We start from the raw sequence: 26,871 nt of genomic DNA, 5'->3' as shown, positions 1-26,871 counted from the left end.
TTATCTCATCCTTTCCTCCAAACTATATCTCTCATTATTTTTCAGCACATAAACACGCAATGTCTTCCGCTCGAGTAATGGTTAGAATGGCGCCCGCGCTGAAGGGCCGCCGCAGCCCACTCACATTGGTAAGTCTGGAAATGGAGAGGACTGCAGCCAAGGCACGCAGCCTGTCGAGACTAGGAACTAAGCTATGCTCTCTAGACCCAAGCCGCGGTTACCCGGTTAAAGGAGCTTTCGGCAAACAGCTCCACGCAGGATCAGAACAAGACACTGAAGATTGGGATCCAGGGCAAAGGGTGTTCGGGCAACGCATACACGCTATCGTGGGTAGACCAGGCCAAAAAATTCGACGAGAAAGTGACGCAGGACGGTACGTTATCTTGATTAGCGCGGAATATCCGAAGGCAGCCCGAGCGATTACTAATAAGCACTTTTCTGCTGTAGGTGTCACCGTGCTCATTGACTCGAAGGCGCTTTTGACGCTTATTGGTACCGAAATGGACTGGTTCGAGGGCAAGCTGGCAAGCCAGTTTGTGTTCAACAACCCGAATGTCAAGGCGGCGTGCGGATGCGGTGAGAGTTTCCTGGTGTGAACCCTAGCTATGTGTAAAACAATGATCATGAATACATTACATTTCGATTCGAATCGGCTGCCACATGTAGAAGCATGCAGGCGATATCAGCCACATGCAGACCGTCTTTGAAGCAGCAGTACCAGTGATCGGTGACAAATGGCCGACCGACGGTCCAGACGGCGCTTTGTCAGCTTAGAATAAACAATGGAATGAAGCCAACCTAAGCTTGGACGCGCACATCCTCGCGCCCTGGTGGCTGCGGAAGAATGGCCCAGTGTTCATGTCACGCTATTAGTGTCCCCATTACTGTCTCTTGCTCACTTCTTCGCTGTTCGTCAACCGTGTAGCATGTGCATTTCTCTTACAGAAACTAATAGATTCGCATTTGCTGCGTGGCTAGATCGGCGAACATCAGCGCAATGATTAGGGCCGGTGGCCTGAGACTGAGCCAACCGCATGGCAATGTGCACACAGACTTAGATCCCCGAAGTGCACAATATCCATCTGTCCCCAAGCACACTGCTCCCATCAAACCGAGGAGGCAGTGCAATGCTGGAGGGGTCAAGAAGCTAGCGCTTGGGATATAGGCATCGTGCATATCAGGTGTAGGTCCATCATGTCTGCCACCGCCACAAGCGCCGAACTGATACAGGATGACAAGCCCAGGGTATATGTCGGTGTTGAAGAGAGGATAGTGCCTGGCGTCGACAATATCGTAGCTGTACCTATCGTCCCTGTATGCTGTCCATACATACTGACAGTACCGTCTGAATAAACGCTGGTAAGCATCTTTCGAGTAGTGTCTTTTGGTACCAACTATGAAGTGCTGGAGCTTGACATCTGCACGTATAGCCTCAGTGATAGTTTTGATGTGGCTGCTCTCTTCTTGAACGAACTGTTATTTCATGTGGCTGAAATAATCGATATTCAATTAGCATGATTTAGCATACGCTGTCAATATCCATCTAGTCAAGAACTAGAAAAGCACCAAGGGAATAACCAATGTTGACGCTGCGCCAACAAAAAACTCCTATAAATACGCACACATCACCATTTATGACCAACACATCTAGATAGGATACAGTTTCAACTTTGCTTTCTACAGCGGCTAGCATGGAATTATATTTCGCCGTGAGACCTCAGCAAGAAACTAACAAAATTCTCTGCCTTCTCATTATCCCCAGGGGTCTGGTGGCGCTCTCTAGGCGCCCTCAGCAGTACAGTGGAAAACACACTGGCAACCCGCTGTGCCGACACAGACCCCTGGTCCACGGCTTCACGCAAGAATGCCAGCAGATACACGACCACGTTCAGGTTGCCAGGTGGCAGTACCTCCATCGCCTCAAGCGCTGCAGCACGTGAAATACCGCCTGCTTCCACGCATGCCGAGTACATCTCTGTAGGGATCAATGGTTCGGGCAGACTCTTCAAAAAGTCTACTAGTACCATGGCCACAGTATCCACGCCCACATCGTGCGCTATATTTGCAGCATCAGCAATTGTCTCTGGTAGCGGCGAGCCCGCTAGTGCTTCATCACCACCTGTAGACTGCAGTGACGGTCGCATTGGGATCTGGTCCTGGGCGATAGAATCTGAATCCGACACCGAAAGCCGTACCTCCTCATTCTGCTGCTCAGTAGCTTCTGGCTCATACTGATGGCTCTGTGCCGGTGAAATCGCGCTCCACGGATTCAGCGTTAGCCGCTCCAGCGCCTCTGCTGTACTGGGAACCGACGACAACGCAAACCCACTTAGCGCTGACTGCATGGCGGATGATGACACTAGTGTCTGATCGGTCAAGCTCAGGTTCGCTGTGTTACCACGTGCTAGCCCTACCGGTTCGCTGGCAGTCCGCGCCACATGGCCCTCAGCTTCGCCCTGCCACTGCAGAATGCGATCCGGGTTCAGCTTCTCGCCCGTATCCAGGCACTCGCGCACACTCCATGCCAACTCGCTATCTCCTTTCCAGTAGAACAACGAGTAGCCGCGGTCAATACCGAATCTCGTCAGGAAATCTGTCAGCGTCCATATGCATACTGGAACGCTATACTGACCCGAGCCTAGGCAAGCCTCAAAGTCCTCGCGCGACATTAGGCGCACTGGTCGCTTGCAGTGCACCAAAACATCCATGCTCATGCCAAACACCGACGACATGTAGTCGCCTTGCACTTGGATAAAATAATCGCGCCCGCGGTTGAGATGTAGGATTAGAATGTCGTTGAGCTCGTCAATGCGCGTGCTCAGAGGCATGGCCGTGGCAGAGTCGACAAACACCGAGAACTCCATGTTAATGTGCTCGCCTGGCAGCAGCATCCCGCTCTCAGGAGAGATCCGCAGCCACTCAGGCGCACTCCGCTCGCGCGCTGGTGTCGATATAAAGCCGAATTCCAGTGGCACCTGGCCCGTGTTGGCCAGCTTCAGCGTAGCTTTAGCCGGCTTTCCATAGTACACATACCCAAAGTCTACAATCGATGAGTCCAGTGTGGCAAGCGGAATGCACTCGTTCTCGTATCTATCCAGCTCACGCAACACTTCCAAGAACACTGCTTGCCGTTTCTCCTCCTGTACCTTCCAGACATCCAGCTCGAGCCTAGACCGCACGGGCTTGTGGTCCGATATAGATAGCGACGGAACCGACTCGTACGAGAGACTCCGCACCCCACCGTCGCACCCTGGCCGCGTCCACCATAGAATCCGGTCACACCACGCAGGGCGCCGCTTGGCATCGTACTCCCCGGTCCCAATCATGTACTTGTATGTAGGGGCAAAGTCCACTTTGGCTTCCTCGAACCCGACAAATGCCTGCTTGTTCAGAATTGAGATCTTGAGCTGGTCCAGCCCCAGGATCGCTTCGTACTCGTGCCTCGCAATATACTCTTCCGAGTCGCCAGTATCTACAGCTAGACGGTAGTTCAGATCACCGAACCACAGCAGATAGCTGTGGTCGAATACAGTCAGTGGCCGGCCAACTGCTGCCCCTGTTCCAGTCACGCTCTGTTGGCTAGCAGGCACCAGCGGATCCGCTGCCGGCACGCCCTCAGTGCTACTGAATGTGAGCCGCTTGCACAGGTCATGGAACTGCGCGTTTCTTTTCTCCAGCTGCAACGCATCGTGTGCCAGGTGCGAGCATACGAGGCAGATGGGAGTATGCCGGAACACCAGATGCACAGCAACCGCACCCTTATTGCCCACCATTCCCATGATCCCACACCCAATTGACGCGGCCTGCACATCCACAATCTCGTCCATGACATCGATACGGGCGTACACCATAATAAACATGCCAATGAGCTGTTTCGACGCAAGCTTGGCGTATGAGTACCGGGTTTCGCCAAGACTCCGCTCCACCGCCTGTGTCCATTCCCCGTCCTTTACCGCGTTATTATATACAAAGGCTTCGGCGCGCACATCCAGCTCCTGGAACCCGAGTACCAGGAGCTCAGGAAGCTCTGCCACTACCACAGGTGCATTAGCTGGGGGCACGAACCCAAGCCACTCCGCCAGCTCCTCAACACTGGCAGCTGCCTGTCCGTTGACGTTCCATGTGCCAACGAATGCCTGGATCGTCGATGTCGACAGAAACTCGCTTCGCCGTTTCCGCAGCGATTGCAGAATCCACGCTTCCTTGGTTGGATTGCTCACACGCGCCTCAGAACCTTTGTGCCCATTCACTCCAGGACCGGCCATAGCTGCGTCCACTAGCGTTTTGTCTGATATCGAATTAGCCTCCATACTAGTGGGATTAAAAGAAAACGAAATGTGTATGTGCGGGAAAAGGGAGGGGAAATTCGTCAGAGCCGAAATTGCGCAAAATGAAGGAGCATAAAACCACGTTGGCGGTGATTGGATGTATGCTGCGCTCCTGTCATGTGATGCCCATCATATCTCAGAAACACGCCTTGCATGCTGCTACCGCTGCGCACAGCCAAGGGCCATCTGCTACACTGGCGGCATAGACTATACTGTATATCCACATTCATTTGCATCATTGGCATACCATTGTTTTTTGTAAACGATATATATTGAATTTTTCTTTCGTGCATTAATCGCCAGCATCCAGCTTTGCGCCCGGATGAAAGCTAAAAAGGGAAAGAAAGAAAAAGCAACACCCGAATTTCTAATGTACAAGTAGGCAGAAGGCAGAGGGGATGGGAGCGCCGAACCGCAGAGGGGCGGCGATTAGGAATTCTGGCAGAGCAAAAACGAAGAAAACCTTGGGTTGGCTAAACCTCCGATCTTACGCTGGGAACCGACAGCAGGCTTAGAGCTTGGTGGCGGGGCGCGAGATGGTGGCAGTGATGAAGCCGGACGGGTCGGCAATGGGCATGTAGACCTCGGCGTCCGAAGCCAGGTTCTTCAGGCCGAACTTGCTCAGATCGAACGGGAAGATGTGGATGTTGGGCAGAGCGTAGTACACGTCGTCGACGGCAGCGAACTCGTTGAGGATGCGGTCGGCCATGATGTACAGGGTGGTCTGGACCGAGGCGTGGACCCAGGCACGGGGGTCGTTGGCGAACGCATCGAGGGTGTTGCGCTTGGCGCCGTTGTAGATGGTGTCGAAGGGCAGCGCCTGGATGGTGTCGATGTCCTTGGACACAACCTTCCACTGGCACAGAACCTTGGTCGACAGCATGCGGTCGGGCATGTCCGGCAGGGTGGCCAGCTCGTCGCGCCAGAAGTCGGTGAACGACGAGTTGGTGGTCTTGAGCACCTCCAGGTCGTAGAAGCCCGAGGTGACGTCGGCGACCAGAGACGCGTTCGACGGCGGGTTGGTCTTGGTGACCACGGCCTCGGTCCAGCGGGTCTCCTTGCCCTCGCGGTAGAACGAGTGGGGGTGGCTGCGGTTGTCGAACTTCATGCGCTCCCACGGCTTGGTGATGATCTTGACCTGGCACGAGGTGACGTGGGCGTACTTGTTGACCATGAACTTGGCGATCTCGGTGGCGAACACCTCGGGGACCATGACCTTCTCGGCAGGCAGCGTCTTGGCCAGGTAGTAGACGGTGTTCTTCTGCGAGTCGGTGGCGACGACCAGCTTGTTGTCGCCCTTGGTGTACGAGGACTCGAACTGGGCACCCGAGAGCAGGCAGCAGACCGAGTAGTCGGCAACCTCCTGCCAGCCGTCGGCGTGGCGGACGACGCGGACAACGCGGACGCGGTCCTTACCGTAGGCCTGGGACTTGATGATCGAGGACTCCATTGCGATTGCTGGAAAGGGGCGAAGCGAGTTGGTTAGTCGGAAGTAGAAGCGGTAATTCAGATGAATGCCAGAACTGAGGATGCCAATATGTCCACTCCGGCTGGCCTCCCTTTTATACCCCTCTCTGGTGGTCAGCTGGCGGTAGCAGGGAATGCGATTCTCCCCATCCCTCCTCGGAATCGGAGAGAGCGATATCTCTCCATTGCCATACTGTAAGCAGCGGGAAAGTGACGACGGGCGACCCCCTGTGCTCCATCCTCACTGGTTGTCCAGGACGGCTTTTACTCGTATGCAAGAAAAATAGAAGCACAGATGGCGATCCCTTCCGTGCCAGTGCGGCGAATTTTTCAGTATCTCCCAGCCATCGCGACTGCATGACTGATCCTCCAAGCACCACCCTATCCAACATGTCAGGCGTCCCGAGCACACCCATCCCCTGTTTGCTCGATTCAAAGGTACACATTTCTGCTTCCCTTGAGAATATCTGGCCGGTGCCCATCTGCGATGTCTTAATGGCCGGGAGTCCATTTGCAAAAATATATCGCCGCCCATGCGCATCAACATGCATCCTCAAAACCGCGTCACCGAGAGGAGCGCGTTTGGGAGATTGGACATGTGCCCCTATCTGCGCCAATGCACATAAGGAGAATTTCCCTTTTGTCTGTTCTATTGCGCCAATTTTTCGCATCCAGCAGCAGCCCCGGTAGAGAGATTCCAAGAGCAGCATCGCGCATGCTGGATAGCCTGCCTGCCACAGCAGCCTTGCACGCGATTCGACGTGAAATAAATTCCCCGCAGAGTCAACGATATGCCTCATGAAAACGCTTAACCCTCGCCCGAATAGGAAAACCTGTGGTCGACGTTTTTGAAAGAGCTTTATTTTGCTGTTTGACAGACGCAACACCCGTGCATCGCGGAGAAAAAAGTACATTTTGGAAAGCAATCAATTTTTTTAGTGCATCGCGTCCTTGGCCGAGTTCTTTGCATCGTGGCCTGCGTCCTTGGCCGAGTTCTTTGCATCGTGAGCCGCATCCTTGGCCGAGTTCTTTGTATCGTGAGCCGCATCCTTGGCCGAGTTCTTCATGCCGCGGGCTGCGTCCTTGGCCGAATTGGTCATGTCGCGGGCTGCGTCCTTGGCGGAGCTGGCCATGTCGCGGGCGGAGCCCTTAGCAGAGCTGGCCATGTCCTTGGCAGACTGGGTGGTGGAATCAGAATTCATCTTGGCTTCACCCGATCCTTTCCAGGACCCTCCGGATTCCTTCCACGAGTCGAGGCCGAAGGTGTCGCCGATAGACTGCTCGACGGCACCGATGCCGTATTGGATTCCACCAGCGAGCTTGTCAAGCGGGTTAGACATGGTTGTTACGAGGGACTTGAGGAGCTTGTGTTGGCTATTGGCAAACCGAGAAAAGATGTTATGTTCGAAAGGCCTTGGGTATATGTAAGCTGGGAGGTTACGACAGAATTTCAAGAGAGAAATAGCGAGATGCTGCTAGAGTGTATGACGGATGGTGGCTCCAGTGCCAGCGAAGGGCGCTGGGACTTTTATATGTTGCTCTTCAGCTGCCAAGAACCCCTTGTCCTCTCCTCTGACGGATGCTCTGGCTGCGACAGCGATTTTGACAGGCATTCGTTGTCGGCACTGGTGACGTCGACGCCTCTCTCGCTATAAGAGCGCTGGTTTGCTGGTCCGTCAAATGCCCAAACAAACATCCATATTATTACTACTATTATCTCTAACGCCGCCAGTTAATGCGTGCCCTCGCACAAGGCTTTGCGCACGCCCTCGGCAGTTGGTGTCAATGCAACCGTGACCTCACACCGATTTGCACCATGTGAGATAAGCGCAGCCAGAGTTGTGTCACCTATCGCTGCCATTCTATATGAGACACTCTGGCGCAAAAGGGGGGTCTTGGCAGGTCTGGGCTCTCTCTGGCTATCATGCAGAGAATGGCAGAGCATTTCTGGCAGATTCTGTAGCACTGGCCAGACTGCTCGTACGCCCGAGGGGCTAAAGAACACAAGCCAAAGAGTAACTGACGAGCCGGCTTGTGAATGCTGCTGCTGCTGTCCTGCGCATGCTTGTACGGCCGAGCCGATTCGCTCCGCCAGATCATACTGTATGTCGCCAGCACTGAGACCCACAGTCGTGTATGCCACTACCTCTTCTAGGTCGGCAAGTCCGCTGCTCCGTAGCCTGTCTGGCAGGGTGTCTCTGCGCAGATCGCCGCAGAAAAACAATAGGCGGCACCGCCTGTTCTCGAACTGGCTGCAATATGCAAGAATTTCTGGCAGCAGCACCGTCGCCTTGCCTGAGTCCTCGCCGCGGATATCCAGCTCGGCCGATCCGCCCAATGCCTGTCTGCATGCTGCTGCAGTGGCGCGGCCAACTACAAACACAGGCCTACGCATAAACTCTTGCCACTGGGCTCTCCGACTCTGGAGATCACCTTGACTGTGCCATGCGCATACCGCCTGGCTCAATGCGGCGACTGCGTTTTTGCTCGTCAATATCAGTGCGTCGAATGGATGGGCCGACTCGTGCATCGCGAGCACCCTGTCTACATCAGCCGCGGTCAGGGTCATCTGGTGTCCGATTGCTGGTACGCTGGCCACATACGAGTGGTCCTGCGAAACCAGTCGACTGTAGTCATCACCTTCTTTGGCCTGATCGCGAAACAGAATGACGGCAGACATTGGTATCGACGGTAGGAGAATGCCGAGTATTATTAATAGCTAATGGGGGGGGAGTATGGGCATTTATTCAGGATACCAGGTATCCTTTGGGACGCTTGCTTAACTTTGCCTACTATCTTATCAGACTGCAGTATCGTTCTGCGTCTCGTTGTGGGGATCATTCTCTCCATACTTGGCCGCACAGGCGGAGGAGCTGAAAATCGTGCGGCATTGCCCCACTCGCTAGGGTTATTACGCTTCTAGTACGCGTCAACACCAATTACCCTAGCAATACTCGACATAGACATGGAACCTACTGCTGCCGCTGCCCAACGCATTTTCAAGGAATTTGACAGCTACGACTTTGCCAACGACCAGGCGTTCCAACAAGGCATCAAATCGATCCCCAACCACGAGGACACCCAAGTCCAGAGCAAAGCCAAGCACTTCTACTACTGCAGGACCAGGGATGAGTTTGACTACGAGGCTTATCTACAATGGAAGACTGAGCAGTCTGGAGGCGAGCAGCCCGATGGTGTCGGTGAGGCATCGATGGTCCCAGGCGCGCCGTATTCAGCGCCCTTTGCCGAGGTCGTACGCAAGATCCTGAACAACGAGCCGTTCGACGACATCCGCCAGATCCCCGAGCAACTGAACGAGAACCCGCCTAGTGTCTCCACTGCCAAAGCACCCAGGAAGCCCTGGGAGCAGGACTAGTAGTCGCTGTTGTCCATGTATTCTTAGCAGAATGGAAAAATGCGCTTAACCCTTGCACGCCTTAGCTGACAATCATTCCTGTGGCCTCAGTAAGCGCCGAGTCCTCTGTTGTGTTCTTGCCCGCCTCCTGCTTTTCCATTTCGATCTGGCTCGCCGGTTTGCACTTGACGAGCTTGATCGTCTTGATGCTGTTCAGATCGCCGTCCCATGCCCGCAGGGCTTTGACAACGCTGCCGTTTGTCAGCTCAGGGACCTCCAGACCTGCCAACCGTGCCTCCTTGTTCTCGAATTCAGCTACCTGCAGCACCAGCTCGTCCTTGGCGGCCAACGGGCGTCCTGGCCGCTTACGCTCCTTGATCTCCTCGATCTCCTCATCATTCCGAGTGAGGTACTCATCTAGTAGCAGGCACAGCTCAAGCTTCGTCCATACGGTTTTCAACGCTTTGCGGTCCTCAATAGTGTTGCCCTTGTCGTCCAGATCCATGTGATCGCGGAACCACAGCACCTTTTGTCCCATCGCCATGTTTGTCTCAATGCGCTGTGACTTTGCTGCGGCAATCTTGGCCTCAGCCTCCATAGCGCGGTTGATCTGCCGTGCCTTGCGCGAGTACGGGTGCGCCTTGTCCCGGCCCTTGATCTTGCTGACTCTCTTGCGCTTGTTGTTAGGCTACAGGTGTGTATGCGTGCAGGTCGTTTTTAGCTCGTGTATTGATCAAACGCCATATGCACGACCCCCTGTCTTGCTGTTCCCTACCATTGTACCCCGCTGTGAAAATGTGGTTGTGAAATTGAGGAAGAAACAAGTACAGTCAACCAAAAAGAAAACTAGGTCAATTTTTCATCAAGCTGGTGGTTCAAAGGAAAAAAAACGAAAATCCAGGTGCGTATCTGATCAAGCGATTACCCTGTTTTAAAATGTCTCGATGCGGATATGCCCCTAATGCAAAGATGCGTAGCATATGCAGAGGTTTGCTGGTGCTATATTAACTGTGATACCTGGTCTGCTTGGAGGACCACTGGCGATGTAGGTTATACCAATACATTTCGGATGGCACAGCTACCAAAGAAGATGATTTCAAGCTGTCTTGAGGTACTGTATACTAGTGTTTCATGAGCCATGTATATTTGACTATATCCAACAATAAAGTGGTATTTAAACATAAATGCACCATGTACCGCAAGTTTTAAGCTATCTTTTTATTAACTGCGAACACCTCAATAGAACATCGACCACACATGCATATATCGCCCTGAATGTACCTTACTAAATATTACTCTACATTATAAACTTGACAAACCTATTTTAGCAACTGTTTGTAGTTGGGACATGGACATTAGATTGTTGTTTGAAGAGTAATACGTCTTTGGTGTCGAATCGGCCATCTTAATTGCTACATAAAATATCCATTATACTTTAAGGTAGTGTGCTTTATTCCAGCTATGCATACTAGAATTACCCCACCCGCGATGCGAGCTCGGCTGCTAGTCAGCATGAGTTGACACGTCGATAAGGGCATCACGGCAAACTGATCATTTGAACGTGTCGGATGGTTGTTCGTGCAATGTCGATCATGGACATCTCCCACCTTGGTGGCCTGCTCAGCGCAGGCGCTTCAGCGCTGGTTCGCTGCTGCTGGCAGCAGAATCGCCTGCTGCTGCACGCCTCTTGCACGACCTCTTTGTTGCAGGGGTGGTGCCAGAAGCATTGGCAACAATGGCCGTAGGGCAACAGAACTGTTCAGGAATACTGCCTGAATCACAGAGTGACTGGAAAATGAGTCTGAAGTTTAGAACTGCTGCGAGATCGCGGTTCAAGAGCCGAGACGAATAGGCCCACCTGTATTGTGCCATCGCCCGCTTACATGACTCGCTTGTACAGCGGAGAAGGCCATGGCACTTCACAATTGGGTTCTTCGATCTCTGGTAGGGCCGCGGATTGGGAACATGCCGGAATGTCTGCAGCGACTTTTCGCAGCAGAACGGGCACATCGACGATGTCCGAAATTCGTCGATCAGATAGACTTCAAAGCCATGGTGCTTGAACTTGTTGTACCACTCCTTGCCATGAATCGGCACATGGTATCGGGCCATCAGCGCACTCCAATTGCCCATGATCAGCACTGGATCTGGACCGAACTTGCTCTAGAGTTTTGCGGCAAGCCTGTGGTCTGCACGGGCCTGGTTCATGAATGAATCAAGGCGCAGCTTGCGGTGAAGCAGGTACACCTTGGGACTGGTACTGACACCTGGATGGGCCTTCCAGCGCCTTTGGTGCTGCTTGTTTGACTTAGTGAGCTGCTGCTCTGGTAACCTTTGCGCTGTCATCATGTTGGCATAAAACGGTGCTAGGACACACCGCACAGATGCACGGGCAGCAACGTAGGCATGGAATTTTGCTGGGCTAAGGGTCCGGCAGCAGTGCTTGGAAAGCTCAGCCTCTGCTCTGCGTGTCAGAAGGTTACAAGCGATATAAATAAAATTATAGAGCGGGCTGGAACACCCGAAGATGGATATATTGGTTAAAAATGTGAGAGAGTGCAGAACGGCACTAAGCAAGTAGAAAAATATAGAAAGAAGACAAGAAGGATCCAGTCCAGTATTGGACTGGGTAGCAAAATATAAAGAGAAAATAGAACAATGAAATGAGGAAAATCTAATTCTGATATACCCCCGTTTTACGATATTTCATTCATTCCCATGTCTTTCCGGCATCGTTCGAATCCCTGAGTTGGTAATCTTTTAGTTAGGAAGTCAGCGGTTTGTTGGTCAGTGGGCACGTGTCTGATGTCTATGAGCTTCTCTTCAAACATCTGGTTTGGTAGGACAATGTCGCGTACATAATGCTTGTTACGGTCAGTGGTATTGCCATTCCTGATGTTTGATACTGTAGCCGCATTGTCGCAATAGATTACGCATCTGTCTACTGGGAATCCGGCTTCGAGGAGGAAGTCCATGGTCCATTTCAGATCCTTTGTCCCGCTATTAACAGCAATCGTCTCAGCTTCTGTCGTCGACTGGGGAGCGGCTCCTTTTCGCTTCGTGGACTTCCATGAGACTGCACCATTCGCGAGAAGTACAGCATACCCTATCACCATTTCCTTTGGAGTACGCAGGTTGTACGAGGCATCAGTGAAGGTAACTGGAGCTAGCTTGTCACAGCGTTTGTACTCAATGCCTAATTCTGGGGTCTTCTTTAGGTATCTGAGCACTCGCTTGGCCATACCGAGATGCTTTAGCGATGGATCTTGGTTATATGATGCCAGAGCTGAAGCTATCTGGGCAATGTCGGGTCGGGTCACCATTGCCAGGTATTGTAGAGATCCAACTATTGATCTATACAACGTTGCATCAGCTCTTTTCTCATGTGCTTCGGCTGGAACCAAGTCAACTGATGTACAGTGTGGCAACGCACTTGGATTAGCAGCAGTCATGCCAAATTTGTCTAGCATTAACTGTATCGCACTTCTTTGATGGATTAAGAAGCCCGACTTGGTCCGCTTGAGGTTGAAGCCGAGAATGCTGTTTGCCTCACCCAGGTCCTTCATTTGAAACTCTGCCGCAAGTCCTTTCTTCACAGTAGTGAGTACTTGATCATCCGTGGCTGCGAGAATCAGATCATCAACGTAAGTTGCGATGAAGCAGAAGGACCTGTTGTCACCAAAAACAAAGACCCCTCGATCTGATGCGAATGGCTTGCACTTTAGGTTATCTATGAGATAATCCCGCAGTCGCTTATTCCATGCTCGAGGTGCTTGTTTTAGACCATATAATGATCGGTTCAGCTTACAGACTGTAGATAGGCGATCACCAGGTAGTCCATCAGGGATCCTGATATAGACATCCTCTTCTAGGTGTCCATTCAAGAATGCTGTTTTGACATCCATGCAGTGAACTTGTAGTCCTTGTTGTGCCGCTATTGCAAGAATAATGCGGATGGACTTATATTGCACTACTGGGGCAAAGATGTCTCCATAGTCACCTGGTTGTTGCATATAGCCACGAACCACAAGTCGAGCTTTATAGATCGGTGGTTTGTCATCAGCTGGGAGCTTCTTAACAAACACCCACCGTGTGTCCAGAATGCGCCTGCCAGTGGGTTTCTTTACGATCTCAAGGACCTCGTTTTCACGGATTGAGTCAAGTTCTGACTGGATGCTTGTCAGCCACTTACTCGCCTCCATACCTTGAACTGCTTGACGGTAGTTGTCTGGACCTGGGACTGAGGCACACATATATATGGTTCCATGTGACATCAGCTGGTCTTCATACTTGTCATTTGCATATTGGTCCTTGTCGGCCTGGCTCGTATGGAGCATTATCTGACCAAGACCAAACATAAGCTCATTTGTGCTTGACTGATCAGCATATGTTTGGGTTGATTCTAGATCAGTCTCCAGGGTAAGATCAATCACATCATTTTGTCGTGATGATTCTGCACGATTCCACTCTAGTTGGGCCCTGCGAGTTGAATATGGTAGCAGATCTATGATCTCTATATCTGCTTGAGGTAGAGCTCTCTCTGAGGATGCCTCATATATGCGTTTACCCTGGTGGTTTTTGCGCCGATATTTTGGCTGAACTTGTGCATCAGGATCAGTGCCAGTATCACCTAGAGATTGATAGGTTCGAGTTCTCCTTGGTGCTTCTGGAGGGGGTGAACTCATCATTTCATCCCTCAACTCAGGATCCCTAGCCCTAGTCAACTCGAGTGCTGATTCTCTCATTTCAACCAGTGGTCCTGCATGCGACTCAGACATTGTAGTGTCATTGGTGGGCATTGGCAGCATCTGAGGCATTCGCGGCTCGGGTAGCATGGGGAGTTCTGGCGAATTTAGTGGTTGGATCTCTAGGTCTATCTCCGATACTGGTGAGTCGACTATGTATGAGATATCTGGACTAGGCTGGTGATCTGCTTGAGTCGCACTTCTCTGCACTTGTGGCTCAGTCTGCACTGGTATCACCACAGACCGATTTGAGTCAGTTGGCATTGACTGTGGTTGGTTTGTTTGTCTTCTGCCCTGTGGCTGCCTACGAGTGCCTCTTGGTTGGACTTGCACTGTTGGTCTACCAATGTTTCGCGGATTCAACCGATTCATTTGACTACGAGTTCTCCCTGCAATCGGCCCAGCCTCAATTTCTCTTGCCCATCTCTCATTTTCTCTCAGTTGATGTTGATAGCGAGTTGATCTGGCAATGGGCTCTGCGGCATGGGTTGATGGTTGAGCAGCGTTTGTTGGCAGTTCCGGCAGACTCTGTGGTGGTGGTACTCTATCTGGATTTCTCACCATTATTGATCGTGGTTGACTTGGTAGATTTGGTGAGAGAGAGTTTGCATTCGATGGCTCCTGTGGATCATCACTACGCTGGGAATACTCTGAGACATTTGTCCTCGTTGTTGAACCATTGTTCTCAACAAACTGTCCTAGGTCCTCATGGGACGCTGAGGACATTGACTCATCATCAGAAATTCCAGTGCACCGATCATGTTCACCGATATAGGGAACCGGATCTAAGGAATTTGGGGTCGTGCCGTGGAATATGTCCTCGTCTGACTCCTCCTCCATCAATGTGTCTGTCACCTCTTCTCCATCGTCGTCGATCATGCTGTTGTTGCTTGGCTGACCATCTGCACCCTCAACAGTCGCAGCTGTATCGTTTTCGGCTCTGATAATCATCCCACTGCCTCCAGTACTAATCGGTGATTTTCCTGTTGCTGGGTCGAAATATATCCAACCGGGATGCCTCTCTCCGTTTTTGAGTGGGAACTCTTGCTCTTGGAAAAGAGCACGAGTTGTTGAGAAAACTCGGCCAGTTTCCAAACGATAGAGAATTGCTTTTCCATGCTTGTTGCCCAAATAGACACAACGTTGCACTTTGTCACCTAGTTTCTCTCGCATGTGTACCAGTATGTTGCTAAGTACAAGACACCCGAATGTATGGAGATTCAGTATGTCAGACTTGAAGCCAAACAGATTTGCCGGGCACTTCATGTCGAGGGCTTTCTTGGCTAGCAAATTCAGCGTCTCGTTGGCATACTCAACTGCGAATGGCCAGAATTCCAGTGGTACACCACTGTGTAGCAACATGCAATTCGCCATGCCTACTACAGTCTGGTTGTACCGCTCACACGGTCCATTCTCCTGTGGTGAGTGAGGCGAAGTGGTTGTATGCAGAATGCCGCGTTCTTGACAAAATTCTCTCATCGCTGTGTTTACAAATTCACTGCCATTGTCTGTATGTAGTCGTTTGACTGTGCGCTGCGAGTGGTTTTCCGCATACGCCACAAACAATTTGAACTTGTCAAATACATCGTACTTGTTTTGGATACAATAAATCCAGACAAAGCTGGAATACGAATCCATGAATGTAACAAAGTACCTGTATTTGCCCGGATTCGCATAGTTGACCATGCAGACATCCGAGTACACAACCTCGAGTGGCTCTGTTGCCCTTGCAAAATGGGATCGACGGGCTCTCTCGCGTGGCTTGCCCTGGAAGCAAGCCTCACAAGCATCCAGTTCACCATGAAAGGTAACCTTGAGGGCTTCACCAATTTTGCGAAGGTACTGTGTCGAAGCATGACCGTATCGAGCATGAGCGTCATTCATCGAGAGTCCTCGCACTGTCGCCGTTCTCATACCAGCTGCATAGTGGGAAATTGGTTTATTGTTGTCGGCAGTAAAACCAATATCAGCCAAGATGGTAGAGTGTCCAGCATCCGACTTGACCACACGGGGAGCATTGTTGACAAGTTCAGCATTGTCGAGCATGTTTGGACTGACCAAGTAGAGGCTGTTGGTCTGCTTGACTGCGCCGTAGACTTGGCCATCCTTGTACAGATATGCCCTGTCCTTATCAAACAGAACTTGCATTCCATTTGCAGCCAGCTTGGAAACTGACAGGAGGTTCATCGCTGAACCAGGGACATAGTGAACATTGGAGATTTCCAGGGAGTTGCTGCCGTCAGATACCTCCACTGTTCCTACTCCGCTGCATTCATTCTGCTTGCCCGTAAAGTCGATCATCGAGCTGGTCGTGCTGCCATCGAATGTTGTGAAGATATCGTGCGGTGTCGAGCTTGCCGAGGCTCCACTATCTAAGACCCAAGTGGTCGGTAGGCTCAGATCTGTCATTGATGTTGGGAAATCAGGTGCCGCACTTGCTGCTTGTGCCCAGTATGAGATTCCACAGAACTTAATCTTTCGATGTTCATCCTGTTTCTCTCGACCAGCATCAATGAATCTTGCACACTTTATCGCAGTATGACCACGAATGTTGCATAGCTGGCATACTGGTTGGGACCTAACTGCACTCGCTGCGCTGACCTTTGTAGATGCCTCCATACTCGCTGATATGTTGAACTGCAGGATCAGGTTGGCGTTGTCTATGATATCCTTGCTTGCTAGGGTCTCCGGCTTGGTCATCATAAAGCGTTCACGTAGGGCGCTGTACTCAGGTCTGACACCATTGATGAGGGCCACCAGTGCAACCTTTTCCAAGGGAAGGGACTTGTTCGAGAGCTTGTTTATCATCTCAACACTCTCTAGGACATACTGCATCAGTGGCTCAGTAGGTCCTTGCTTGACAGATAGGGCTCGGATGATCTCGTTGGCCTGAGCAGTTGCTGTTTCCGATCCATAGGCACTACTCAAGTACTGCATGGTCTCGCTTGGGGACTTGTGCATGACCTTGCTTGCAATTTCCTCTGGTAGCGTCTGGAGAATCTTGTACTGCGTCTGTGCATCAGTGCGTATATGGTCCTTGCGCTTCTTCTCAGCTGTCTCATCTGTGTCATCAGTTTTCGGTTCAAGCTTGGTTGGCTCAAAAGCGTTGTCCAATAGACCGGCAAACAGTAGCTGGAGTTTGATTTCTGCCAGCCACAGCTCATAGTTCTGGGCACCGGTGAGCTGCCTACTAGGTCGACCATGGTCAATCTTGTCATCCATGTTCAACGTATGACTCAACAGTTAGAAGAAGAGGGAGGGAGAAGTAAGGATAATATAATGGAAAGGAGAGGGGTGGTACTAGAATAAGATGATATAATGATAAAATAATATGCTTTTTTTTTTTTTTTTTTTGATATTGCGAATAAAAGAAATAAAGGAGGAATAGATAATAACTGTGTGAGGATAACTAGAGGAGCACAGGGCTCATAACCTGTCAGAAGGTTACAAGCGATATAAATAAAATTATAGAGCGGGCTGGAACACCCGAAGATGGATATATTGGTTAAAAATGTGAGAGAGTGCAGAACGGCACTAAGCAAGTAGAAAAATATAGAAAGAAGACAAGAAGGATCCAGTCCAGTATTGGACTGGGTAGCAAAATATAAAGAGAAAATAGAACAATGAAATGAGGAAAATCTAATTCTGATACTGCGGACAGCATCTTCTGGGACTTGATCCTTTGTAGCCCGACGAATCCTGTCATAGTGACGCAGCTTGAGCTCCTTATTGTGCTGCTGCCATGTGTAGTGGTAGAGCATCTTTTCACCCTCTTTCCCATTGCTGCTATTTTCATGCATCATATACAGTAAATCGCCCCGACCTGGATCGATGAATACACAGTGGCCTTTCAGATTCTGAAGCTCTGGCTGTGGGATCTGGTGGATATAGCGACAGTCAGCTATAGTATTGCCTCCTATAGCACCACCTCCTGCAACATTGCCTGTAGCATCGCCTCCCACAGAATTGCCTCCCACAGCATCGCCTCCCGTAGCATCGCCTCCTGCACCATCAGCATCTACTGCACTATCAGCATCTACTGCACCATCAGCCTTGAATATCTTGTCTTGTAGCAAAATGCATATCGTTACACCATCTGTTGTTGCCATTCCATGGAATTTTCTATCACCATGCGCCTTAAATGGCTTTGATGTTAGATCTGCGACCTGGCCCCACACATCCCACACAGATTGTGTGATCCCTTGGACTGGGTCGTGTGCACAGACTGGGGGTGCTGATGCATATGCATTGTTAAGTGCTGCAACAGTGTCTGCTGCTGCCGCTGATACACCAGCAAGTGAATCAGCCGCTACTGCTGTAGTTGCTGCAGTGGCCTCTGTTTCATCTGATGGCATCTTCGCTGCTTCGCGTGCAGCCTTCTTGGCTAATTTTTCGCCCCTTTCTGCTGCTTTCCTTGCCTCTGTTGCTGCCCTCTTTGCTGCGTTGATCTTGGTAACCTCCTCACGTGTTTTCGAAACAAACACCTGCTTGATTATTTGCTTGTCTAAGCGCACATGGCCTGGGATCCATGATGTCTGCAGAGGCAAGCATTGGGGGGAGACTTGCCAAGCTGCTCATTCTCGATAGGCTGGCATAGGCGAATGTATGCACACAGATGCTTAAGTGGATTTGCCTTGGCATCATAGTATCGGCTGTCTTTGGCGAATCTGTACTTGGCACCATAGGCATTAAGGACTGGTGCCAGCTTGTTGTAGATTTCAAGCATCGGTGGAGTGAGCACACTGAGATCAGGGCGTCTAGAGGCAACTGCCTGGCGGAGCTTCTGTGCAGGTGTATAAATACACACTTGACATGCACTATTAAACTCAGCCTTGGACACATTGCCCATTGTACTGTGCAGTGTGTTTTTGCGGCTGCGAATATCAATCAATTTGGCCAGAATCCGCTGTAGGAAAGTGCCATAGTGCAACACAATGTTGTTCTTGTATGCTGTCATCAGCTCGGTATCCACATATGTTGCTACTTGATTCATTTCACGTATGCCATATAGCTCAATATTGCCATTATGCAATAGATAATCATAAATATGGTATCTAATTGCATCACCGAAATCTGCACTTGACAGTTCTGACCTATCCTTCGGGTTGACAAAATCCTTGGCAGATATGACAGTCTTTGCCTTCAGGTTGTGATAAATGAATAAATAAATCGAACGAAAAAAACTCCCTTTTTCACAAATGTTCCAGGGTCAAAAGCATCCCCGTCAGCTAGCTGATGGAGTAGTATCCATCGTGCAAGCATGTATGTATGCTCTTTGATGATATTGACGCTGTGTACAAATTGCTCTAGGCGGGGCAACATAGAATCACGGAAGCCAATACCACCAAGTGATGTCTTTATGACAGTAGTGCTGCGGGTAATATTCATTTGAGAAATTCAATAGGCAAAGTAAGAAGAGAAATGACGCTGTTCGGTTTTGCTTTATTGCGTATGCATAGCATTAAGAACTTTTTATTAAAAATGATCTGGCTTGTATGGTTCTTGGGGCCCTTAGCACCGATACAGTCTCTTGAATCAGTCTATACAGACTGGGCCCATTGTGGCCCAAATACTACCGCTTACGCATGTTCATAAGAAATTAATTTGTAAAATAAACCCACAAATATTGCATGACCGCTAGAAGAGCTATATGGCCTTATTCAATAGGTGCTCATAAATAGATATCCTAAGAGTGTTGCGCAGCCGGTGATGACCACCATGATGACGCCATGGAAGTTATCAGGCTGACCGACAATGAGAGCAGCTCTTGCGCCGAACCAATGGAGATATCTAGTGGAGACTTGTGACCACTACAATACCAGCCTGTCACCCTGGTTTCACCGATGAGGTCAGATGCCGCACAAGATCAAAAGGAGTTTACAGAGCAAGTAACCCGAACTCGCTTTGAGGTTTACGAGTTTTTTTTAACCAATTAATAGGGCTCTAGCAGGTGGTCGGACACTTTTTAGACTATAAAATCTTATATATAGGTAAAGATTACCTCCTATGCCAAGTCACTCACAAGCTCGGTAGTGGCGTGGCCAACCTGAATAATACCAGCACTCTACACCCACGCCAGGACTAAACAAGTCAGGAACGTGGAGCAGATGCCACCGCCACTCAAAAATACACCTTTCAGGTTCACCAGCTATTCAGATGTGAATAGCGACCAAATAGCATTGTTAGCCACCAAAAGGGGCTAATCAGTTGTTTCCAGCACTCTTCAGACAGAGTGTAGGAATTGCGTGCCAGACACGTTCCAGCCGCACACGTATGTCTCTGGGGTTTCCTTGCAAGACCTCATACACTTCTTATTACCACTTGCATTTGAACTTTTGCCATGCTCTTTCACTCCCCATTTCCAAGCATTCCCATTCCATCGGTTGATCTCCCGACCTTCTTTTTTGATACGATCGCAAAGAGGACCGTGTTTGGACGAAAGCCCGAGATTCCGTTCCTGATCAGCGAGCAAAAGACCCTGTCGTTCGCCGAGTTCGAAAAGTTCACATATGCCTTTGCCTCAGGCTTGGCCAATAACACTGGTCTGAAGCATGGCGATACTCTGCTGGTGGTGCTGCCAAACACCGTTTATTACCCAGCAATTACCTTGGCGGCTCAGATGGCTGGTGGCGTCGTTTGTACAGCCAATCCTCAGTACACTGCACGCGAACTTGCGCACCAGTTGAAGCTGATAGAAGCCAGGGCTGTAATCACTATCGGTTCAAAAGTTACAGCTATTAAAAAAGCAGTCAAGCTCGCCGAGTCGTCCATTCCAGACAGCTTCATTTTCACGCTTGACAGCGAAAATTGCATCTTTGATGTACTCTCAGCGAAGCCCTTTCCCCGCATCTATTTACGCACGAAAGAGGAGGCAGGGAGCACAATTGCGTTTATCGTCTTCAGCTCCGGCACCAGCGGCAATCCGAAGGGCGTCATGCTCAGTCATCGCAACGTCGTCGCCAACATCCTGCAGAATGGCGCATTCGATAATACCGATGTGATGCGTGCAAAGCGGTTCACTGAGATTGAGGAAACACCCCACGCGCTCGCTTTCCTCCCATTCTTCCACATCTACGGGTTGACATGTGTTCTTCACTATCAGCTCTGCTCGGGTTATGCGCTTGTGGTCATGGCACAGTTTGAGCTTGAAAAGTTCTGCCAGCTAGTGCAAAAGTACCGCGTTCGGGCTGCCCTCCTCGTGCCGCCCGTCACTCTTGGTCTGACCAAGAGCCCAGTTGCCAGGAAATACGACCTGTCGAGCATTGTTTTTGCCATTAGTGGGGCAGCCCCGTTCTCCAGGGAACTGCAGCAGGAGGCGCAGAAGGTCCTGGGATTTCCGGTTTGCCAGGGATATGGCCTATCTGAAACAAGCCCAACGGTCGCCCGCGCTACCATGTCCGATGTAGTGTACGGATCGGCCGGTAGGATTCTATGTAATATGTCGGCCAAGGTTATCGACGAGAATGGCAAAGAGCTTGGTCCTGGCGAGGTCGGCGAGCTATGCTACTGTGGCCCCAACATCATGGTGGGCTATCTGAAAAGCCCGGCTGCTACCGCAGAGTCAATCGATTCGGATGGATATCTGCACACAGGCGACATTGGGTACATTGACAAGGATGGCTACAACTATATTACTGACCGCAAGAAGGAGCTGATCAAGTACAAGGGCTTCCAGATCCCGCCCGCTGAACTCGAAGGTCTGCTCACCGATCATCCGGCAGTTCTGGACGCAGCAGTCATTGGCATCTATGACGACGCCCAGGCTACAGAGGTTCCCAAAGGCTTTGTGGTTATTCGACCTGGTGCCAACAAGCCTGGTATTGTCGATGAGATTCACTCGTGGCTGTCTTCACGTGTTGTTAGTTACAAGCGACTGCGAGGTGGAATTGAGATCGTTGATGCCATTCCAAAATCAACGACTGGAAAGATCCTCCGCCGTATTCTGAAGGAGCGCGAGTTGCAGAAGCGCATGGCAAAGCTCTAGCCTCACATTTAATGGCTCTGGCTCTGGCAGCAAGTAAAAGTAGTGGAAATTATAATATTGAATGGAATTTTGCTGGTTGGACCAAGGGTGTCTTTTGGAGGGAAAAGTTTAGCTATTTACTTGTACAGCCTCTTCTCGTACTGGTACAGATCATGGACACCGCCCTCGATCTGAGCAGCAGCCGAGCGGCGCTCGAAGCGGACCTTGCCGGAATCGACATACTCCCAGAGCTGGGGCAGGCCCGGGACACCCATGTCCTGGAGCGAGTGCTGGAGGCCGGTGATCAGGTACGGGATGAACTGCTTGATGGAGCCCTTGTCGACGACGGCGCCGGTGACGCCCTGGGCGACCTTGACCTTGTCCGACTCGGAGAAGTAGCGGGCCTGGGAGCCCGAGTTGTCCGAGTCGTTCTTCTCCATGGCGTCAAGCGAGCCCATACCACGGTACTTCTTCAGGCGCTTGCCCTCAAGGAAGAAGTACTCACCGGGGGACTCGGTGGTGCCTGCAAGCAGACTGCCCATCATGACCGAGGACGCACCGAGCGACAGAGCCTTGGCAATGTGGCCGACGTTGCTGATACCGCCGTCGGCAACCGTCGGCACGCCAAACTTGCGCGCAAACTGGGAGACCTGGTAGACAGCAGTTCCCTGCGGGCGGCCCACGGCCATGACCTCCTGGGTGATGCAGATCGACCCCGAGCCCATACCGATACGCAGGCCGTCGGCGCCCGCGGCAATCAGGTTGGCCGCCTGGTCGCGCGTCACCACGTTGCCGGCAATCACGTCAACCTTGTCCTTGTACGTCTCCTTGATGTGCTTGACCATCTCGATCTGGAACGACGAGTTGCCCTGCGACGAGTCAATGACGACCACGTCCAGGCCGGCCTCGACGAGCTTCGCCAGGCGTCCGCGGTCGCCCGGGCGCGTGCCGATGGCGGCGCCCACAAGCAGCTGCTTCGTCACCGGGTGCTTGCTGGCCCACGGGTAGTCGCGGTTCTTGAGCAGATCCGAGCGCGCCACCAGCGAGACAAGGCTGCCGTTGTCGTCGACGATCGGCAGCTTGCCCTTCTTGGACGTGCGCAGGATCTCGTTAGCCTCCGCCAGCGTCACGCCGTGGTGAGCCGTGACCACGTTGGTGCTCATGACCTCGGACACCGGAGTGTCGATGTCCTCGCGGAACTGGATGTCGCGGTTCGTCACAATGCCAACGACCTTGCCGCCGACCTTGCCCGTGTCAGTGATCGGGATGCCGGCGAAGCCCAGACGGTGCTTGATGTCCAGCACGTCCTTGATCTTGTGCGTGGCGCTCAGCACGATCGGGTCGGTGATGAAGCCGTTCTCGTACTTCTTGACCTTGCGCACCATCGCCGCCTGCTCGTCGGGTGTGCAGTTGTTGTGCAGAATGCCGATACCGCCCAGCAGCGCCAGGGTAATCGCCATCTCCGACTCGGTGACGGTGTCCATGGGCGACGACATCAGAGGCGTCTTCAGCGTGATGTTGCGGGTGATCTTGGAGTCCAGCGGAACGATGTCGGCCGGGAAGTCGATGAAACCGGGGAGGACCAGGAAGTCATTGTACGTCAGACCACCAGTCACCTTGAGGTCGATCAGCTCGTGTGCGGTCAGACCATCGTGGCCAGCCTTCTCGAGTTCCTGATGAGCGAGCGTGTAGTCCATCTTTTGTGATTTTGGGTAGAAATGACGGGGAATTTTTGTGTAAAGAGTGGTGTGGATTGACGTTTCCGTTGCCGACGAAATGTACGAGCGTGCAGATAGTGACGACGATTTAGGGCTTTTTGGAACCAGCGGGGTGGTTTATAGAGGATCGGGACTGGCGCAGGGAGTTATTTTGCCGGGCAGAGGTGTGATCCAGCAGAGGTTCTGGATGATGTGCTTGATTGCAGGACGGGAAGTCGCAGAAGCGCAGCGGTTTGGGTGGGTTTCTTTAGATGAGAAATAAAGTAAGGGGGCAAACGAGAGTAAAGTCGATGCCCCAGCATCATTTCTTGCCAGCGGAGAGCGAGCCTCTTTTATACTCGATCTGGGCTCGCATACTGCCAGTCGGGAGGCGGGCGTGAAAATTTTTTCTTTCTCTGCGCCAGCACAAAATAATGTGGGCTGGTCGGCCTAGTCCCCGCATCCGGGAACAGCAGGATTTCTGCTTCTGTTGGGTGAGCCGGGGATGCGCGGGTGATCCACAATGGCTGGCCGAGCCGGCTCTATCTGCGGCTCAGCCAATGGGCAGCGAGTCGTCTCCAGCAGATCGTGTCAAGCAGGAGCGGGTTGTGAGAATCCAGACCAAAAAAGAAAAACCGTTGGGGGGATATCAGAGCGGTACCAGGGGAGCTGGAGTCGCCAGGACCTGGGCCATTGGTGTGAGTGAGCAGAAACTTATATAATTGAAAACACTAGGAGATTGGACGCAGGGAAAATAGATGTGAACACTTAAAAGACGCAGGAGGAGAGAATAGGGGAGAGGGAAGCTAGATGTTACGGAATGGGCGAGAGGGGAGGGAGAGTGAGAAGTAGAGTGGACAACCCCTCCGTGTGTGTGCGTTATTTTGAGTTGCATGAGGGCTGATGGGGGATGTGGGCATGTGGGACATGTGGAATGGGAGGAGGATATTACTCGGATGCAGCGATTTCGGCGCCAGGCACAGGCGACGCGGGCTTGGGAGTATCCTTGGCTTGCTTGTGCAGCTGGTGGATGGGCTGGTGCAGGAACGACAGGGCGTCCTTGGGCGGCATCTCGGCCGAGATGCTGTGGGTGGGGGACGGAGCGGACGACGGCTGGTCGACCGAGGCCGCAGGCGTCTTGGGCGTACCCTGCGAAGCCACCGACGAGGCGGTGGGGGACGGCGACGAGCCGACGCCAAACGACGGGTTGATCGGCGACGCATATGGGTAAGCGCTGTGCGCCTGCGAGCGCACGCCCAGCGGGTTCTTCGAGTACGACAGCCGGATGCCGCCGCCAACGGAGCTCGACAGCTTGCGGCCGTCCAGCTCATGCATGGCCAGCGTCGCGTAGTCGATTGCCTCGAACTCGACAAAGCACATGGGCCCGGAGTTGGGCTTGGTGCGGAACGACATGCGCTTGTATCCGGGGGCATTGCGGAACACCAGCTTCAGCTCCTCCTCAGACGCGCCCACCGGCAGATTGCCCACGTACAAAGTATTGCACGGCGGGTTCTGGTCGTTCGAGTTGACGCTGCGCGTGGTCGCCATAGGCAACACCAGCCCGGGCGTCGTCGGACCCAGCAGCCCGGCGCTCGCCAGTGCCGAGTACGGAATGCTCAAGGCCGAGCCCGGCGGCTTCGGCGCACCCACGTGCATGCTGTTCAGGTGCGGCTGCAGCGCCGCCAGGTCCAGCACCGGCCGCGCGCCCTGCTTCGGCTTGGGCGCCTCCTCAGCCAGCGCCCCGTGCACGGACCCGCGCCTGCCAGCCGGATGCGGCGTCGGGGCTGCCGAGGAATTCGCTGACTCCAGCGCCGACAGCTCGTTCTGGTAGAACCCGCCCGACGCCTCTGCAAACGCCGACGTGTACTGGTCCTGCCGCAGCTGGAACTGTCGCCCGTTCCCCAGCACCGGCGCTGACTGCAACGACCCGTCGTTGAACGGATTGAAGCTGCGCATCGACGCAATTCGGAGCTTCTCTGGCCGGCTCGCCAGCAGCGCGCTTGGCGCCAGCGGCGTCTGCAGGCCGGCTGTCTGCAGTCCCGCTGTCGACAGCCCCGCTGTCATCGGCACCTGCTGGTACCCGCTGAGCACGGTCGAGGGGCTGTCTAGCCCGAAGGTCGCCGTGGTGCCCGTTGCCAGGGCCCCCAGCGACGACAGCCCCCGCTTCGTGTGCAGGTTCTTCTTGGCCATCTCTGCCTTCAGCACGCAGTTTTTATCGGCATCCACCTTGCGTCCAGTCAGAATATCCCGCGCTTCCAGGGCCTCGAGCCGTGTATGAAACTTTGCAAACCCAATCTACGCAAAGCAAATATTTCTATGGTTAGCTTGACGTGTGGAGAAACATGCGCTTTGGCTGCCCCTACCATGTGTTGGGGTTTTTTCACAATGGCAGACGGGGGAGGGCCAACGAACTCCCATGTGGTAGACATCCTTCATCACGGAAACGCGTTCCTTTAATAAGCACTTCAGCTAGGAAAATGTGGGGGAGGGGCGCTCTTACCCACTCATTCCCAAGCCACAGGAAAAAGGCTCGGCGAACACACAAAAAATGTGGGGGAAGGAAGGGGCGAAGGGAACAAGCCCGCCATCGAGCCACAGGTATCTGGGATACTTCCCAGACAATCAACGAGCAAGCGAGGGGCAAAACTACTGCGCCAAAACTTACAATTTGCTTCTTCTGCAGGTTCCCGTCTTTGTCGATCGACTCTTCGGGACCCGGCACCTTGAGCGTGGCCGCCTCGAACCCCGGCGAAAACGTAAACATATTTTGGAACTCGCGCTCCTTCATGTCGTCGGGGAACCCGACAACAAAAATCGTGGTGATTTCGTCAGCCATGAGATAAAAAGAAAGGAAATGGAATGTGAAGAGAATAGAAAAAGTGAAATGAAAGGCCAGGAGGGGGTGCAAAAAGTAAAAAAAAATGAAAGTGAAAAAGAAATAGCTCGATGAAGGGGGGAGAAAAAGAGAAGACAAACTGCCTGGATAAGACGCGAAGCACGGAAAACTAGCTTTATAATTCGTGCCTGTGCGTGTTCGCAAAATAAAAAACACCGCTTCGTGGAGCACGCCAAAGCGCTTATTCATTAAAGCGTACAGGGATCATCCGCTGGGAAATACATGTTTTGCACGTCGCCCACACTCCCCCTTCCTTATTCTGTTCCCTTCCCCCTCATCTCTAGGCATTTCAGCATGATTTTTCTATTTCCTGGCGGGTTTCACCTGGCTCGCACCTTACCACACTGAATATCTGCTGTTCTCAAGCACATGTGTATAGGAATATAGACATGGTCGTTTGAGAAAAACACTTGCAACAAT

General features: G+C 52.1%; 10 protein-coding genes across 10 annotated transcripts; 3 read left to right on the top strand and 7 right to left on the bottom strand.

Annotated features, from left to right (window-relative positions):
• Window positions 1-86: 86 nt before the first annotated feature.
• DL89DRAFT_292966 (uncharacterized protein) lies at window positions 87-596 on the top strand (the record flags this gene model as incomplete). The annotated part of the gene is made up of 3 exons (XM_040890355.1): window positions 87-128; window positions 232-373; window positions 448-596. The coding sequence occupies 3 exons, from the start codon at window positions 87-89 to the stop codon at window positions 594-596; spliced, it is 333 nt and encodes a 110-aa protein (XP_040743957.1).
• A 1,067-nt stretch (window positions 597-1,663) lies between these two features.
• Window positions 1,664-4,355, bottom strand: DL89DRAFT_267545 (DNase I-like protein). The gene has a single exon (XM_040887538.1). It carries the CDS (start codon window positions 4,308-4,310, stop codon window positions 1,698-1,700), a length of 2,613 nt encoding a protein of 870 aa, XP_040743956.1. The 5' UTR covers window positions 4,311-4,355; the 3' UTR covers window positions 1,664-1,697.
• A 241-nt stretch (window positions 4,356-4,596) lies between these two features.
• DL89DRAFT_267544 (uricase) lies at window positions 4,597-5,843 on the bottom strand. The gene has a single exon (XM_040887537.1). The coding sequence runs from the start codon at window positions 5,776-5,778 to the stop codon at window positions 4,840-4,842; it is 939 nt and encodes a 312-aa protein (XP_040743955.1). The 5' UTR covers window positions 5,779-5,843; the 3' UTR covers window positions 4,597-4,839.
• Window positions 5,844-6,730: 887 nt separating this feature from the next.
• Window positions 6,731-6,997, bottom strand: DL89DRAFT_222789 (uncharacterized protein; the record flags this gene model as incomplete). Its single annotated transcript, XM_040884602.1, has 1 exon — window positions 6,731-6,997. The coding sequence occupies one exon, from the start codon at window positions 6,995-6,997 to the stop codon at window positions 6,731-6,733; it is 267 nt and encodes an 88-aa protein (XP_040743954.1).
• Window positions 6,998-7,527: 530 nt separating this feature from the next.
• DL89DRAFT_257568 (tetrapyrrole biosynthesis, uroporphyrinogen III synthase) lies at window positions 7,528-8,475 on the bottom strand (the record flags this gene model as incomplete). Its single annotated transcript, XM_040885541.1, has 1 exon — window positions 7,528-8,475. The coding sequence occupies one exon, from the start codon at window positions 8,473-8,475 to the stop codon at window positions 7,528-7,530; it is 948 nt and encodes a 315-aa protein (XP_040743953.1).
• Window positions 8,476-8,715: 240 nt separating this feature from the next.
• DL89DRAFT_267542 (uncharacterized protein) lies at window positions 8,716-9,215 on the top strand. The gene has a single exon (XM_040887536.1). The coding sequence runs from the start codon at window positions 8,761-8,763 to the stop codon at window positions 9,169-9,171; it is 411 nt and encodes a 136-aa protein (XP_040743952.1). The 5' UTR covers window positions 8,716-8,760; the 3' UTR covers window positions 9,172-9,215.
• Window positions 9,202-10,011, bottom strand: DL89DRAFT_155251 (uncharacterized protein). The gene is made up of 2 exons (XM_040883611.1): window positions 9,926-10,011; window positions 9,202-9,838 (listed from the first exon to the last, which is right to left on the bottom strand). Exons 1-2 carry the CDS (start codon window positions 9,926-9,928, stop codon window positions 9,233-9,235), a joined length of 609 nt encoding a protein of 202 aa, XP_040743951.1. The 5' UTR covers window positions 9,929-10,011; the 3' UTR covers window positions 9,202-9,232.
• Window positions 10,012-20,172: 10,161 nt separating this feature from the next.
• On the top strand, window positions 20,173-21,879 carry DL89DRAFT_316434 (acetyl-CoA synthetase-like protein; the record flags this gene model as incomplete). The annotated part of the gene is made up of 1 exon (XM_040891068.1): window positions 20,173-21,879. Exon 1 carries the CDS (start codon window positions 20,236-20,238, stop codon window positions 21,877-21,879), a length of 1,644 nt encoding a protein of 547 aa, XP_040743950.1. The 5' UTR covers window positions 20,173-20,235.
• Window positions 21,880-21,995: 116 nt separating this feature from the next.
• Window positions 21,996-23,555, bottom strand: DL89DRAFT_222861 (IMP dehydrogenase; the record flags this gene model as incomplete). Its single annotated transcript, XM_040884607.1, has 1 exon — window positions 21,996-23,555. One exon carries the CDS (start codon window positions 23,553-23,555, stop codon window positions 21,996-21,998), a length of 1,560 nt encoding a protein of 519 aa, XP_040743949.1.
• Window positions 23,556-24,803: 1,248 nt separating this feature from the next.
• Window positions 24,804-26,525, bottom strand: DL89DRAFT_235246 (uncharacterized protein; the record flags this gene model as incomplete). The annotated part of the gene is made up of 3 exons (XM_040884959.1): window positions 26,221-26,525; window positions 25,360-25,850; window positions 24,804-25,212 (listed from the first exon to the last, which is right to left on the bottom strand). Coding segments are annotated over exons 1-3 (1,071 nt in total), but the record flags the coding sequence as incomplete, so codon positions are not given.
• Between the last annotated feature and the right edge of the window lie 346 nt (window positions 26,526-26,871).

Source organism: Linderina pennispora (genome assembly GCF_002104995.1).
Source record: "Linderina pennispora strain ATCC 12442 chromosome Unknown DL89scaffold_6, whole genome shotgun sequence".
In the NCBI taxonomy this organism is placed as follows: domain Eukaryota; kingdom Fungi; phylum Kickxellomycota; class Kickxellomycetes; order Kickxellales; family Kickxellaceae; genus Linderina; species Linderina pennispora.
The sequence above is the reverse complement of the archived record's forward strand: the minus strand, read 5'-3'. Positions and strand labels throughout refer to the sequence as shown.